Here is a 13,937-nt window from a genome sequence, read left to right as displayed (position 1 = left end):
GGTCTTGATTCTGTGGGCCTGGGTTGAGGGCCAGGTGTTTCAATGTGGAAGAATCAGGTACCGCTGAATGTTGGGTTGGCGGGCCTTGGTAAGGACTTTGGATTTTACTCTGCATGCAATGGAGAGTAGTAGGAGGGTTTAGGTCAGTGAAGTGACACAAACTTACCGTTTCAAAGGATCCTACTGGCTGCCATGTGGAGAGCACATCAAGGAGAGACAAGAGCGGGCAAGAGTGGAAACTGCGGCAGTAGTCCAGGCTGGAGAAGGGGCCTGCATTTGTTGCGTGTCTACTAGGGGCTAGGCGCAATAAAAGTGTATAATGGAGGTCTAAGTTACTGGGTTGTGCCCCAGGCTTACCCACTTTAGAACTTCTCAGGGCAGTGGTAGTCTAGGAATTTGCATTTTTACCAAGCTCTCCTGGTGATTCTGATGATCAGTCAGGTTTGGCGTAAACAAATTATCGGATTCAATTCACCCAGAAATGATAGAAATAACAATGAATATTTGTGGCTGCCTCTTGGTGCTTTCCATAAATACTTTCTCTCATTTAATCCCATGTGGCACATGCTATTCTAAGCCCCATGTTACAGAGGAAGGAGCTGAGACTCAAAGAGGTTAAATAACTTGGCCAGGGTCACAGAACTACAAAGTACCAGAGCCAGAGTTTGAACTCTGCTATTCTGCCCTTCCCCAGGCCTAAATGTCAATACCGGTTCAAAGATATTTAGATGAATTGGGGTAATGGATACCCAGTGGGGGAAGACTCCTCTGCTATGTCCCATTCACGTCTGTCCTTGCAAGATCAAGGTGGGGCCTGGCCTGGCATGATGGGTGTTTATTGAATGAAACAGAGTTCTGGGGTGATGTTCAGGAAGGCAGCTCCACATCTCTTCTGATTGAGTATCCTCATAATGCTATAGTGCTGAATTTGAGACTGAATGATCCAGAAGGTCGTTTATAGCCACTACTTTGTTAATGACAGCTCAGAAATAAACAGCACTCCCATAGGGAGGAACTGGACACACCCTGGGAGGATGGCTAGGGTGGAGGGTGCTGCAGCCGGTTTGTACCAGGGATGTTATTCCATTGCCCAGTGATCTCGTTTGTTGACGTCATTGACCCAAAGAACTGAATATCTTTTTGTTCACTGGAACTGGCTGAGTTAAGCAGCAGGGGTTTGGGTTCAAAGCCACTTGGGTTAAATTTCTTCCTCCTTGTTCTCATGGATTAGGTAATAAGCTTGCAGTGGCCTGCCATTCAGGATTTCCTTATCTCTTACGAAGAGGCTCACGGAAGGACCTCTGCCTACTTCTTGTCTAAGAATGCCCCCTGGTTTGATATCTTCCAATATATGGGGCCTGTCTCATGGGTGGTACATGAGATACCTATAGCTGGTACATGAACTGGCATTAGATCACCTTGAATCACACATTGAGAAAGCTACTCCCTCTCGGTTCTCCTCAGTCCTTATTCTGCTGAGAACACAGTGGGACACTATTATAGCTTTTAAAGCGCCTCAAGAACTTGCTTATCTTTTTTTTTTCATTTCTCCCCTCCCTCCCCCAGTTGTCTGCTCTCTGTGTCCATTCGCTGTGTGTTCTTCTGTGACCACTTCTATCCTTATCAGCGGCACTGGGAATCTGTGTCTCTTTTTGTTTCGTCATCTTGTTACGTCAGCTCTCCGTGTGGGCGGCACCATTCCTGGACAGGTTGCACTTTCTTTCGTGCTGGGCGGCTCTCCTTACGGGGCGCACTCCTTGGGCGTGGGGCTCCCTTACGTGGGGGACACCCCTGCGTTGCACGGCACTCCTTGCGCACATCAGCACTGTGCATGGGCCAGCTCTTCTTTTTAATGAAGGGAGAACAGGCCTCAGCTCGAAGCCTGCCAAAATACTGAGTTAGGATTTAATTATTGTTATTTATTTTTTTAAAAATTTTTGGAAGGATTTTAGATTGCCAGAAAAATTGCAGATAATACAAAGAGTTCCCATGTACCCTTTGTTCTGTTTTGCCTAATATTACCATCTTATATAACTAGGGTACGTTTGTCAAAACTAAGAAACCAATATTGGTATATTGCTATGAACTAAATAAAGTGCAGACCTTGTTCACTAGTGTTTCCACTAATATCCTTTTACTGTTCCAGAATCCAATCCAGGATCCCATGTTGTATTTAGTATTATCTTTTTATTTTCAAATTGATTTCATTTTATATATTTTTATTACTTTCTATAATGGCAAATGCTACTGGTTTTTATTTTATGGCAATGATATATCTACTTTTGAAAAATTAAGCAAAGAAAAGTGAGATGATTTGAAAAAAAAAAAACCAGTAATAGTTAAGGTAGTAAATAGATATGGCAAATAGTTGATAGTGGTCTTCCAGCCAGCCTGGTTTTTCTCACTAGTCACTAGATAGAATGTATGCTTTTGTTGGGATAGGTGCTGCTGGGAGTATCAGACACACATCCAACATAATGACCTAAGTGATAATGACACTGGTGATTTATGAAACATGAAATCCAGAGATAGGTGGTTCCAGAGTTGGTTCAGTAGTTTCATGATGTCAGCAAGGACATACGCTCTTTCCATCTTTCATCATCTTCAGCAGGTTGGCTCTTGTCCTTTGCTGTATTATCCTGTGGTCCAAAGGTAATTCCCTCGGCTCAGCTTCAAGCATCATAGCGTTCTGCAGTTGTGTTCAAAAGCAGGAAAGAAGAGAGAAAAGGAGGATCTCTTCATGAGCCTTTCTGTCCTCATGGACTTCTCTCCCAAGGTCAGGGTGGAAAATATTTCCCAGAAATCCCTAGCTAGGATCACATGTCTGGGTCACATGGCTACCTCTGGCTGCAAGAGAGTCTGAGAAAGCAAGGATCTGACAAAGGCAACTGGCTCAGACTTCACAACTAGGTAGAATAGGTTTATCCTAACATTTGTAGAGCTCAGGGCAAGAGTATAAAATGTTAAATAAGACATGTCCTAACCTCCTATCATGACAGATGCACCTTCAAAATGACTTAGAAGACCAAGTTTGAATTTAGAATCCTTGGACTGTGGGAAAAAGAGTTTAAATTATATTTGAATTTTGTATGACCTGTTTCTTATTGTAGATGTTGTAGTTGTTCCTTATTGCAGATGTTGCAGTTGTTCCCTATTATTGTAGATGATATTGCAGTTCTGATAGCAAACAGCTGCTTGGTAGTTTCCAATAAATATGATGTAGAAACTAGGGTTGAGGTTCTCAGTTCCAGAAGCTGTGTGTCCCCTGGCCCCATCTTTATGTCCTCTTGTGTCTCTCTCTTTGTCTTTTATTTTGTGAAGTTCTGCATTGCCTTCCCTTTGAGCCTTCCTATCGCTGAGCTATCTCAGCATTGGACTCCTTGGAATTCCATACTGGGATGTGGCACCTGGCACAATGCCTGATTCCCATCCCCTGCTCCATTCTCTATCATGTGGAGTCTCATGCCCAGGCATGTGGCCATTCCAGCCCATACACCCAAGCTCTGTCCAACCCTTCCACAAACAGCCAGCCCTGGACCACTCAAACCCAGGGCATATGTACTGGCTGCAACCTTGGAAGAAGGGGTTGGGGAAGAGGCTCACTTGTGCAGGCTGGAAGTGGGTTTGGGGTTGTTTGGCAGGGAATTTTTTGTGGGGGCACAATGTCTTGGCCTTGCACACTTCTCTTTCCATTGGGATGGGCATGGGTGGAGGAGGACCAGAGTGGGGCCCTCCTAAAGGTGGGGCCCAGAGCAGAGGTGCCTCCTGCCAGTATAGGTTGGGTTCATTGTTGCACCAGCAAAATCAGGTTCTCTTAAGGCAGAAGGTAGAATGGCTGTTTTGCAGGCAGTCCCCGGTGTGTGCCTCAGTGTCTGCCAGGGTTCTCATGTCTTATTTGACCCTTGTTTCCCTAGAACCTAACCCGGTTCCTGGTACATATGGTAAGTACTCAGTATATTGAATGAATGTGTGAATGAATAAACGAATGACCATCACTCTAAGTACTTCTTGAAACCACTCGGCATCCCCATCACACAGGAATGGATGCTGTTGGAGGCCAGAATCTAGATGGGAAACATCAAAGAGGCTTGTTTGGGATCCATGGCAGAGGAGAGCAAACAACCCAAAACTCTTGGCACCTGCTCTCCTGAGCCCCCACTCCCCTCCAGTGGATCTTTTTCAAGCACACATGCACACAACATCCTCTTTAGGATGTTGCAGTTTCTTAGTTTCAGGCCTTCCAGGGAACTCTGAGCATACCCATTCCAGGCCCCTCCACACATGGTAGAGGACCTCCCCCACTCGGCACACAGGCCCTTGTGCCATTGGGCCCAGCCTGTTCCTCTTGCTACTCCTGAAAATCCCCTATTCAGGCAGTTTGACTCTGCCCTGAATATGCCATTTACTTTCCAGCCCCCACGCATGGCTCACACTGGTCCTGGTATGCTCTCCTGGACCCTCATCTTTCTGACTGTTCAAATTAAACGCATGCTTCAAGGCCCAGCCAGTTCCCGTATCCTTCATGACCATCCTGGATGCCCTTAGCCTTCCCTAGGAATTCACATGTGCTGCGGCCTGCGCCTAGACACACTTCCAATTAGTGTTCAATAGGAGCTTGTAGGCCCCCCATGCTGCAGGCCCTGTGCTGGGGGAAGGATGGGGAGGTATCTTTGGAATGCTGGGAGTAGCTAGCTTATTTAGAGAGAGGGCTATCAAAGGAAATTACAGGCAGGGCAGGAATGGCGAGCAGCCAGGCCTCACCACGACTGGCGATTTGGGAAGTTAGCACCTGCAGCTTCTTTCTTGACCTCTCAGAATCCCAAGGTCTTTCTCCTCTCTGCCTCTCTGTGAGTCTCTGCTTCTCTCTCTCACTCACACCCGGCTTCTTAGCTTTGACGTGCGCATGGCTCCATATTGGCCACTCTAGCTTTTATTCTACATGACTCTGTAACTCAAGAACACACGAATTAGTCAGGGCTCCTTTGCTTGCAAGCTAACATGGTTTAAACAGTATGTTACACAGTAATTTTTTTTTAAATAGTGGAGCAAACAAAGGGAATTTATTGACTTGCGTAATTACTGAAAAGTTGAGGGGCTATTAGATTTCAGGTATGGCCAGATCTAAGTGCTCAGATAATATGATTAGGAATCTCTATTCCGGGGCTCTGCTTCACTCTGGGTTGGCTTTACCTACAGGAAAATCCTCTCATGGTGTGGGGGCAGGGAAGATGGTCACTAAAAGTCTAGCCAAACATTCCACCAGCTTAGTAACTCTAGCAAAGAAAACATTTCCTCCATATGCCTTTAGCACACTTCCTGAGTAGGACTGCCTCTGGCCTAGCTTTGACTGTGATCCCCTGCTTAGTAGGTTTGGGACACATGCCCTCCCCCAAAAGGCAAATATGGTATTATTGACACTAGAATCCACCTGGGTTGAGGTTGGGAGTGGAGAGAAGAGGCAGAACCCCCAAAAAGAGCTCTGAGCAGGCTAGAAGTCAGCCTCTAATTAGCTCTACCAGGGGTGGGATTGGCTCATGTACCTGCTGCTCATACTAAGTTCTCTGCAGGGTGGCCAGCTATTACCTGTTTGCCCAACACCCCATAATTCTTCTGCAAACAGCATCTCCTTTGTTTGAGGACCTGCTCCTTCCCAGATTCTCCCCAGGTCTATTGGGACCTCCAATCACAGTCCTGCTGGTCATAAAGGAGGGCAGGTGACCCAACAGGACCAATGAGAGTCTTTCTTTCTGGAAGTGAAGCTAGGAAGACAAGAGCAGGAGCTGGTCAGGTTTCCAATCTTGTGGGAAAAGATGATGAGAGAGAACACAACCCAAATGCAGAGAAAAAAAGAGACAAAAATGGAAAGAAACAGTCTTACTGAAGGCCATGGCTTTAGTTCCATCACTCCCAAGGCCCAGAAGGAAACTGCCTTTGCCATTTGGCTAAATAAGCCTCTTTTGCGTGACTTGGTCATGTGCTTTTTCTTGAGCACAAGCATGTGCCAGGTACACTTTGTTAAATATTTCCTACAAATTATCTTGGTTGATGCCCATAACTCCCTGATTTTTTCCCCATTTTACAGTTGAGGGAACTAAGGTTCAGTACATCAACTTACTCAACATGGCCAGTAAATAGCAGTCAGGATCCAACCAGACAGACTCTTCCAGAGCAACCCACAGAGCTCTAGGGTGTGGGTAGGGCAGGTATCCTGACATGGGAATAGAAGCAGGCACCAGGGGCTCAAAACAGCTTTTCCCCTCAAGATTCTTAGAATCTACAGTATTATCTTTAAAAAACATTTTAAACTATGAAGTATATTCAGAAAAACACATGCAAGATCGAGGAACCATTTATAAATAATTATGAAAAAAATACCCGCCCGTGTAACTAACCACATACGTCAAGAAATAGGCCATTCCCAGCATCCCAGAAGCTCCACTGGGTGCCTCTCCCCACTCAGAACCCTGTCTATTCTAGAGGTAACCCTTATTTTAGATTCAAGTTTCATTCAGCTGTTTAGTACATCCGTATGTATGTTGTTGCCCAAGTTAGACTACAGTGATAGTTCGGGGTGGGGGGTTTCTTACACTGCTCTTCTTTGCCTCACCCACCTTGCCAGGCATGTAATAGGCACCCACACACATTTGTTGATGGGTAGACTGGGCAAGGAGAGCACCCACTATGTGCTGAGAGCCGTGCTAGGCGTTTTACATGTCTTCTCATTGAATGGTCACGAAAGCTCTGACCTGACAAGGTAGGCCCAGTTATCCCGCATTTTCCACATAAGTAAATGTCCTCTATCCAAGGTCATGCAGAGACTTAACAGAACTTGGTTTTGAAGCCAGGCCTGATTGACTGAGGGCCTTGTTCTTTCCATGGCTCAGTGTGGGAGAGGGAGATGAGGTAGGATGGGAAAGGGGTGGGGGGAAGGGGTGGGAAGTGGGTACAGTGACCAAGACAGAGGCTCTGAAGCTGGACCGTCTGGTTTCAAATCCCAGCACTGCCACTTGGGCAATTAATTTACCTTCTACCTCAATAGGTGTTTTGTGATGAGTCAATGAGATGACGTATCGACTGCTTAGCACAGTAAAATGGGGTTATTAATAGTACTTACCTCAGTGTTGTTATGAAGAATAAAAGTGAGTTGTAGCACAGGGAACTCTTACAACAGTTCCCTGTGTGCGGTAAGCTCTTGATAAATATTAGCCACTATTACTGTCATTATGACTGTTTTCCCTCATCCTTTGTGTTCATGGGTGTGTCCTGAGCTACATTTGTTTTGGAACCGCTGTATCCACAGCTACTTCGCAGGCTGTTTTCTTCTGTGGATTGATTCCAGGGAAGAGACTCTGGTTGGGTTTTTCTTTTTGAAACCAGAGCATGTTTCTTCTGGGGACAATGAGGCCAATAGCATGGGGACTGGTGTTCCCTACCGGTGGCTGGCCTGTGCTTCAACCCCCTGCTTCAACCCCATGCTTCCTGGCTGACCCGCGGCTGAGCAGCCCTGGGCCTGATGTCAGGACAGCCAGAGAGTCCGGCTGGCTCTTGAGAGGGTGGGGGTCAAGCAGACATGGCTCAAATTCTGGTACCCTCACTTACTAGCTTGTGGCCTTGGACAAGTGCTTTAACCCCATGGATTTTAACTCTTTAATCTGTGAAATGGTGATAATAATTCAGTAATGCTCATTTCATTTTTGCAAAAAACGAGATAATTTGGGAACCATAGATCTGATCTTGCCTCCATCTCCGACACACTGGGTGACTGTTTTGGAAATCACAGGGCTTCACTGAGCCTCGATTTCCAACCCACAAAATGGGAGAAAAGTCATACCTAGTCTTGGAAGTCAGTCAGACTTGAATTTGAGCCTGACTTTGCCACTAATCTGCAGCAAGACTCTGGGCCAATTTATTAAGTGGACTTGAAATAACCCAGCTGAAGGACAGTGTTAGGACTGGCACAGAATAGGTGCCATATATTAGTTTTCCTTTCTTATCAAACATCTGTGAGGTCAAATAGATCAAATGCCCTGCTTAGTACTTGGCCCAGAGCAGATCCTCAATAAATATTTGTTGAATAAATAAACGGGTGGATCCTAGATTCTGTGGAATTTCGAAGTCTTCAGAGAGTTCTTTACGGGTCCCAGAAATACCTCCCTCCCTCCCCCCCCATTAAAAAAAAAAGTGATTTCAGGATACTCAGATAAGAATTAAAAGTTCTTAAGAGCTGCTCCAGGCAGACTCAAGAGCTTGCATCTGGTTTCTCTTTCAATTTGTTGGAAGCTGTTCCTGCAGCCTGAGAAACTGCAGGAAAGCCCTCATTCCACAAAGTGCTCTGCTTTGCGGCCGCCAATTGTCTAGTAAAGGCTGCAAAACTTCCTCCAGTCATTTGAAAAAAGATTCCAACATGAGCAGCATCCCACCCACCCCTCCCCAGCAATGAACCAGGGCTGTAGGTAAGGTGAGGGGCAAGTGGCCGTGGGGAATGGGACAGGTGGGCACCCACTGAGTCAGGAAGCTGTAACCAAATGTGGATGATGCCATATCTTTGTTTTTTAGAGCAGTTTTATTCACACACCATATAATCTCTTCAAAGTATACAAGTAAAAAAAAACACGTAAAAAGTAGAGAAAAAGTGTACAAGTGTACAAGTGTATAGTCAATGGCTCTTGGCATAATCAGAGTTGTGCATTCATCACCACGGTCAATTTGACATTCTCATTGCTCTAACAAGAAAAATCCCCTACCATATCTTTTTAATTCTTCCAGGAAAAAGGCTCACATACCTTAAGTGCCTGCCGTGTGCTGTCATGTTCCATGTGGTGCAGCAAAATGACTCGAAGTCCAGACTCTGGAGTTAGACAGCCTGTGGTCTACTCTTGGCCCCACCATTGCCTGTGTGATCTTTCTATTTATTTATTTATTTATTTATTTAATTCCCCTCCCCTCCCCCGGTTGTCTGTTTTCTGTGTCTTTTTGCTGTGTCTTGTTTCTCTGTCCGCTTCTGTTGTCGTCAGCGGCACGGGAAGTGTGGGCGGCGCCATTGCTCGGCAGGCTGCTCCCTCCTTCGCGCTGGGCGGCTCTCCCTATGGGTGCACTCCTTGCGCGTGGGGCTCCCCTACGCGGGGGACACCCCTGTGTAGGGCCTTGCGCACATCAGCACTGCGCATGGGCCAGCTCCACACGGGTCAAGGAGGCCCGGGGCTTGAACCGCAGACCTCCCATGTGGTAGACGGACGCCCTAACCACTGGGCCAAAGTCCGTTTCCCAGCCTGTGTGATCTTGAGCAACTTACTTAACCTCTCTGTGCCTCAGGGTCCTTGTTAGTAATCTGGCAGTAATAACAGTCCCTACCTTACGGCATATGTGGTAATAAATGTAATACACTTGGCACGAATACTGTTAGCCGTTACTGTTACCGTGTTGCTGTTGTTGAGGGTGCTGCCGATGGGCGCTCCTGCTGGAGGAGCTCATTCTAATGCCCGGGTTTTAGTAAAGGGGTCTGTCCTCATCACCCTCTAAGGACTTTCTGGGACTCAACCCCATCTCTCTCTCCCTGCTGTACTCCTCCCTTCTTTACCTCCTCATGATCCCACGAGCTCATTTGAGGATTAGCTCGTGGACTCCCCCCGTAACCCTAATGAGAGCCGTGGCAGAACTTCCTTTTCACAGGTGCTGACCCTGAGACTCAGAGGCCAGGTGCCTTGTAAGTGGTGAAGCGGGGATTCCAGCCAGGGGTATTTGACTCCAAGGCCACTGCGTGGGGAGAGGGGTCTGGTGGGGATGGCCCTTGGCCTCCCCTTGCAATTCTCCTCTGTCCTCGGGGCATCCTCCCAAAGGCCCAGACCCTGCCCCCTTAATTTAAGTGATGTTCTCCAAATCCCCATCCTGGGCTGGCTTCTCCACCCATCGCCAGGCTGGCCTCTGGCTCCCTGTTGCAGTGAACAAGGCCCGAAGAGTCATTCACCCAAGCAGGTCAACATTTGATGATCGAGGCAGAGACGGAGCCAAGTCCTGCAGTCAGGACGCTGGCTTCTCATCCAGCAGCCCCCGGGATCCTAACCGAGGCCTTGGGAGGTGCCCGCCCCCGCCGTACAGGCGATCAGACCAAGGCTCAGAGAAGTTCTGTAACTTGCCTCAGGTCACACCCTGGGTCAGAGCTGGGCTGCTCTGCTTTCTCCTACTCACATCCTCACCCAGCACTGTTTCCTCTGCTCCCCTCTAGGGTGGCCTGCGCTGCGACTGGCCTCCAGTGCTTTCTGTCCCAGTCCTGCCAGGGACCAGGACATGGTTAGGACCAGCTGGGTCAAAGAGGGTGACAGCAGTGTCAGACTGCCCCTCGGGGCGGGGGGCAGGGGCACACTGTTTGAGGGTCTACCACGTGTCAGCATCTATGACAGGAGATCCACTCTCAGGACCTTCCTGATGTTTACAGCATGAGATCCAGGGAGGGAGGGCAACTTGCTTACAGGCACAGAGCAAGGATGGGGCAGAGTGAGGTCTCGAGTCGTGGTCTCTGATGTTTCTGCCTGCACAGCTCCCTGCAGGGGAGGGTGGAGCTGGGTGGTAAAAGTCTACAGGAAAGATAGAGTTATCATTCTCTTTTCTTGGTCTTTTATATAGACAACAGGTCCTGGAATTTTCTGGCCTCTCTGAATACCTGGCCATGAAATTCGGAGGTTCTTAAAGTAATTTTCTGCTTGCCATAGGATCCCTTGCAAGCCTGCAAGGGGTGGCCAGCTTCCTGCCGAGGAGGCAGCACCATGAGGCAGAGAGAGCCCTGGGCTAATCCCCTGGGAGTTCTGGCACTGGCTGACTGTGCAACCTTAGGCAGGTGAATTCTCCTCTCTGAGCCTGTCTCATCTGTAAGACGGATAATAATGGTCTCTACAAGGTTCTTATAAAGATGCAGCTGGAAAATACCCATGAAACAGCTCAGGGCTTGGCACATGGTAAACACGCAATAAGCATTTGCGGCCATCGTTACGGTAGAAATGGTACTGTCGTTAGACATGGAAACCTGGGTGGAGGTTTTCTTCTTGATGGAGGGTCCAGGAACCAGACAGAATGGGGGTGGAGGAGCGAGTGGGGAGGGAATGTTCTTTCTTCTTTGACTGGAAGCCATCCCAAACCGCGAATGCCCCAGGCCAGCTCAGGAACCACGGAAGGATTCTCTGGGTTCAGTCATCCCGTGGAGACAGGCTGTTCTCCAGGCCCTCTTGGCCTGGCACAAACGCACAGGTACACATGGACCCACTCACACCCACACGCTCTCAGCGCCGGCGAGCTGGTAAGGCTAAGGGCAGGGCTGTCAAAGAGTTGCCCTGGGAAGTACCTTATAAGAACAAAAGACACCCAGATTTTAAGAACAGTTCACTGCATGCGCATTTATATTTTGACTCTTCTCTGTATAAATCCACAGGCAGGCGTTTGTTCCAGAACCCAGCAGTGTACTCAGGAGTCTTAGAAATAATCCAATCCAACAAACTCCATTTGGGGAAAATGAAGCTCAGAGAGGCAAAAAGCCTCGCTCTACACAAACATTTGGGCCAGGGTTAGCTGCTCCCCTTCCCACTATGACCCCAGGGCATAGTTCTCCTGTCCCCACCTGATGAAGACATGGCCACCCTGAACAAAGTGCCCAAGGCAGAGAAGGGCAGTGGACTGTGCTTGAGGAGCCCCTGTGAGGCTGCAAGTCTGTTTCCCAACTCGGGGGCTTTTGGAAGGCAATATCATGTTGCCTCCCGTCCTCTGCTCCCCTGCACCCCCACATATTCTCCTGGCTGAGGCCCAACCTTGGCAACCATGGAAAGCCATTCCCTCCAGCGGAGCCTCCGCTGTGTTAAGGGGCAGGAATGGTTTAGAGGAGAAGACACAAAAGCCTTCCAGACCGTCAGGGAGGGGCGGGAAACGTGGGGTTATTGGTGAGGACCGTTGCATTTATGGTGCCTCTTATCTTTATGACAAAGCTGAAATGGGATTTGAGATGCAATTATAAAAGAAAGCAACACCCATAAAGACTCGGCTTTACAGTGTGGGACTGTGACTCAGATGGGCACCTGGACCCACTGTGGGGGGCCAATGCTTGGATCCTTGAGATTTTCTGTTAAGTCAGGCTCTGATGACATGGAGCTGGGAAATCCTGGTGAGGATGCTACGAGCAATTCCAAGACCCATTTCCTTCCTCTCCACCCCTCCCAGCTCTGACAACTAAACTTGGGTCCCCTGGCAGCCTCAGGAGAGCCATCCCCCTGCACATCTCTCTCCAACCCTGGGTCGACTGCGTGGGTGGCCCAAACAGCCAGGACCTTTGGGGTGGGCATGAGATGGGTAGTGCTGGGGAAGCACAGGAGGAGGGTCGTGGGCTCCGACCTCCCAGGAGGGAAAGTGTGAAACAGTCAGGCATGTGAACAGACTGTCTCAAACATGAAAACCCAGAGCCAACCCAACCAAGAAAATGAGACCAGCTAAATAAATTGCAGCAACAACAAAAAGTGTCCTGGTTCTATTTGTTCTGCAAAAGAGTGGAGATTGCAAAACTTCCAAGTCAGAAAGAAAAACCATGAACACTTAATAAGAGCGGGAGGCCCTTGCAGTATTGCAGCCATTTGTGCCTCCTCCCGCCACCCCCAGACGGTTCAGCCCTGCTCTAACAAGGGCGGCATAAACCCTATCGTCCAAGTGCATCATTCTTGACCCAAGATGGCTGTTCTGGCTTTGGCCTGCAAGCCCAGCCAGCCTTTCACCTCCCAAGGAAGCCAGTCTTAGTTTGTAGCCCCTTACCCTGTCCATTGTGAGAGTATTGGGGGGTTGAGAAGCCCCCAAGGTCGGAAGGTGCTCAGGCAATGGAAGAGACCTGGTTGGGTTTCTGCTCTCTGCAGAAGAGAGTCTGGGAAGAGTGCCAGCAGCTGCCCGGGCTGCTGGGGTGGCAGCAGAAGAGGGCAGACATTAACAGGGCCAGGCCGACGATGAGGCCGAGCACCCACCGGATGACACCCGGGTAGACGAAAGGGAGAATGAGGAAGATGAGCGAGACCAGCAGGAGCAGGTGTGCTGCCAGACGCCGGGCCGCCACGCGGTTGACACTTGCCCAGTCCTGCCCATCCTCTCCTGCCAAGCCCAGGTGCCCTGTTGCCGAGGCTGCAGGATCCACCAGCCCCTGAGGACAGAGCTGCACCTCCAGGCCAGGCCGGACCAGCCGACCCACCACCGCCTCCTGGTCACGCAGGCTGCAGATGAGGCCCCCGGGCACAGCAGTGACCTTGCGGCACAGGGGGCAGCTGATGGACCAGATGTCGTTGTGCACGCACAGCAGGAGCTTCAGGCAGACGGCGCAGAAGGTGTGCTGGCAGCCCAGCAGCTTGGGCAGCCGGGCGCAGGTGTAGGGCTCCCGACAAACCAGGCACTCCAGGTCACCCTCCAGCGAACCTCGGGGACACCCCGCAGGGTCTTTGGCGTTGGTGGCTGTGGCTTCGGCTGGGACGGGCTGGGGCCGCTGCAGGGCTGGCCCCTCCGGGGACATGATGCAGGCCATTCTGGGCACGGGAGCCAGCGGGTCGCTGCTCTCAGGAGCTGGTCGTCCGCAGGGACTCTGGGCTGGCGCCGCTCTGACGGGGTTGGAGTCTGCCCCTGCGCTGGACATCTCAAGGCTCCTTTCCCTCTTGCCTGGTGCCTGGTGACAACAGGTGTCTGGTGCTGCCCTCTCCTAGCGTTGCTCAGCTTGTTTCTTGTCTTACATCGTCCCTGCGGTTATTATTATTGCTTTCCTCCAAACCTAGGGTTAATCAGTAACCCGCGGGCCTGGAGACTTTGAATTGCCTGATAGAAGGGCCGAAGCGGGAGGGGCTACGTGGGGATCCGGACTTTCCTGTTGGGGCCAGGTGTAGGTGAGTGCTTGTGAGCTTTGCCATGCTACAGAATCCTCTCCAGAGCCTTTAAAA

General features: G+C 49.5%; 1 protein-coding gene across 1 annotated transcript; it reads right to left on the bottom strand.

Moving 5' to 3' along the window:
* Positions 1–11,369: 11,369 nt before the first annotated feature.
* On the bottom strand, positions 11,370–13,708 carry RNF186 (ring finger protein 186). Its single transcript, XM_004458628.4, has one exon. The coding sequence runs from the start codon at positions 13,637–13,639 to the stop codon at positions 12,836–12,838; it is 804 nt and encodes a 267-aa protein (XP_004458685.1). The 5' UTR covers positions 13,640–13,708; the 3' UTR covers positions 11,370–12,835.
* Positions 13,709–13,937: the final 229 nt, after the last annotated feature.

This window comes from Dasypus novemcinctus, chromosome 9 (assembly GCF_030445035.2).
Source record: "Dasypus novemcinctus isolate mDasNov1 chromosome 9, mDasNov1.1.hap2, whole genome shotgun sequence".
Taxonomy (NCBI): domain Eukaryota; kingdom Metazoa; phylum Chordata; class Mammalia; order Cingulata; family Dasypodidae; genus Dasypus; species Dasypus novemcinctus.
Note: the sequence above shows the minus strand (reverse complement) of the source record. Positions and strands in the feature narration are given on the sequence as shown.

Coding starts and splice junctions, on each gene's coding strand:
- RNF186 (XM_004458628.4), bottom strand. CDS start 13,639: ATGTCCAGCGCAGGGGCAGACTCCAACCCCGTCAGAGCGGCGCCAGCC.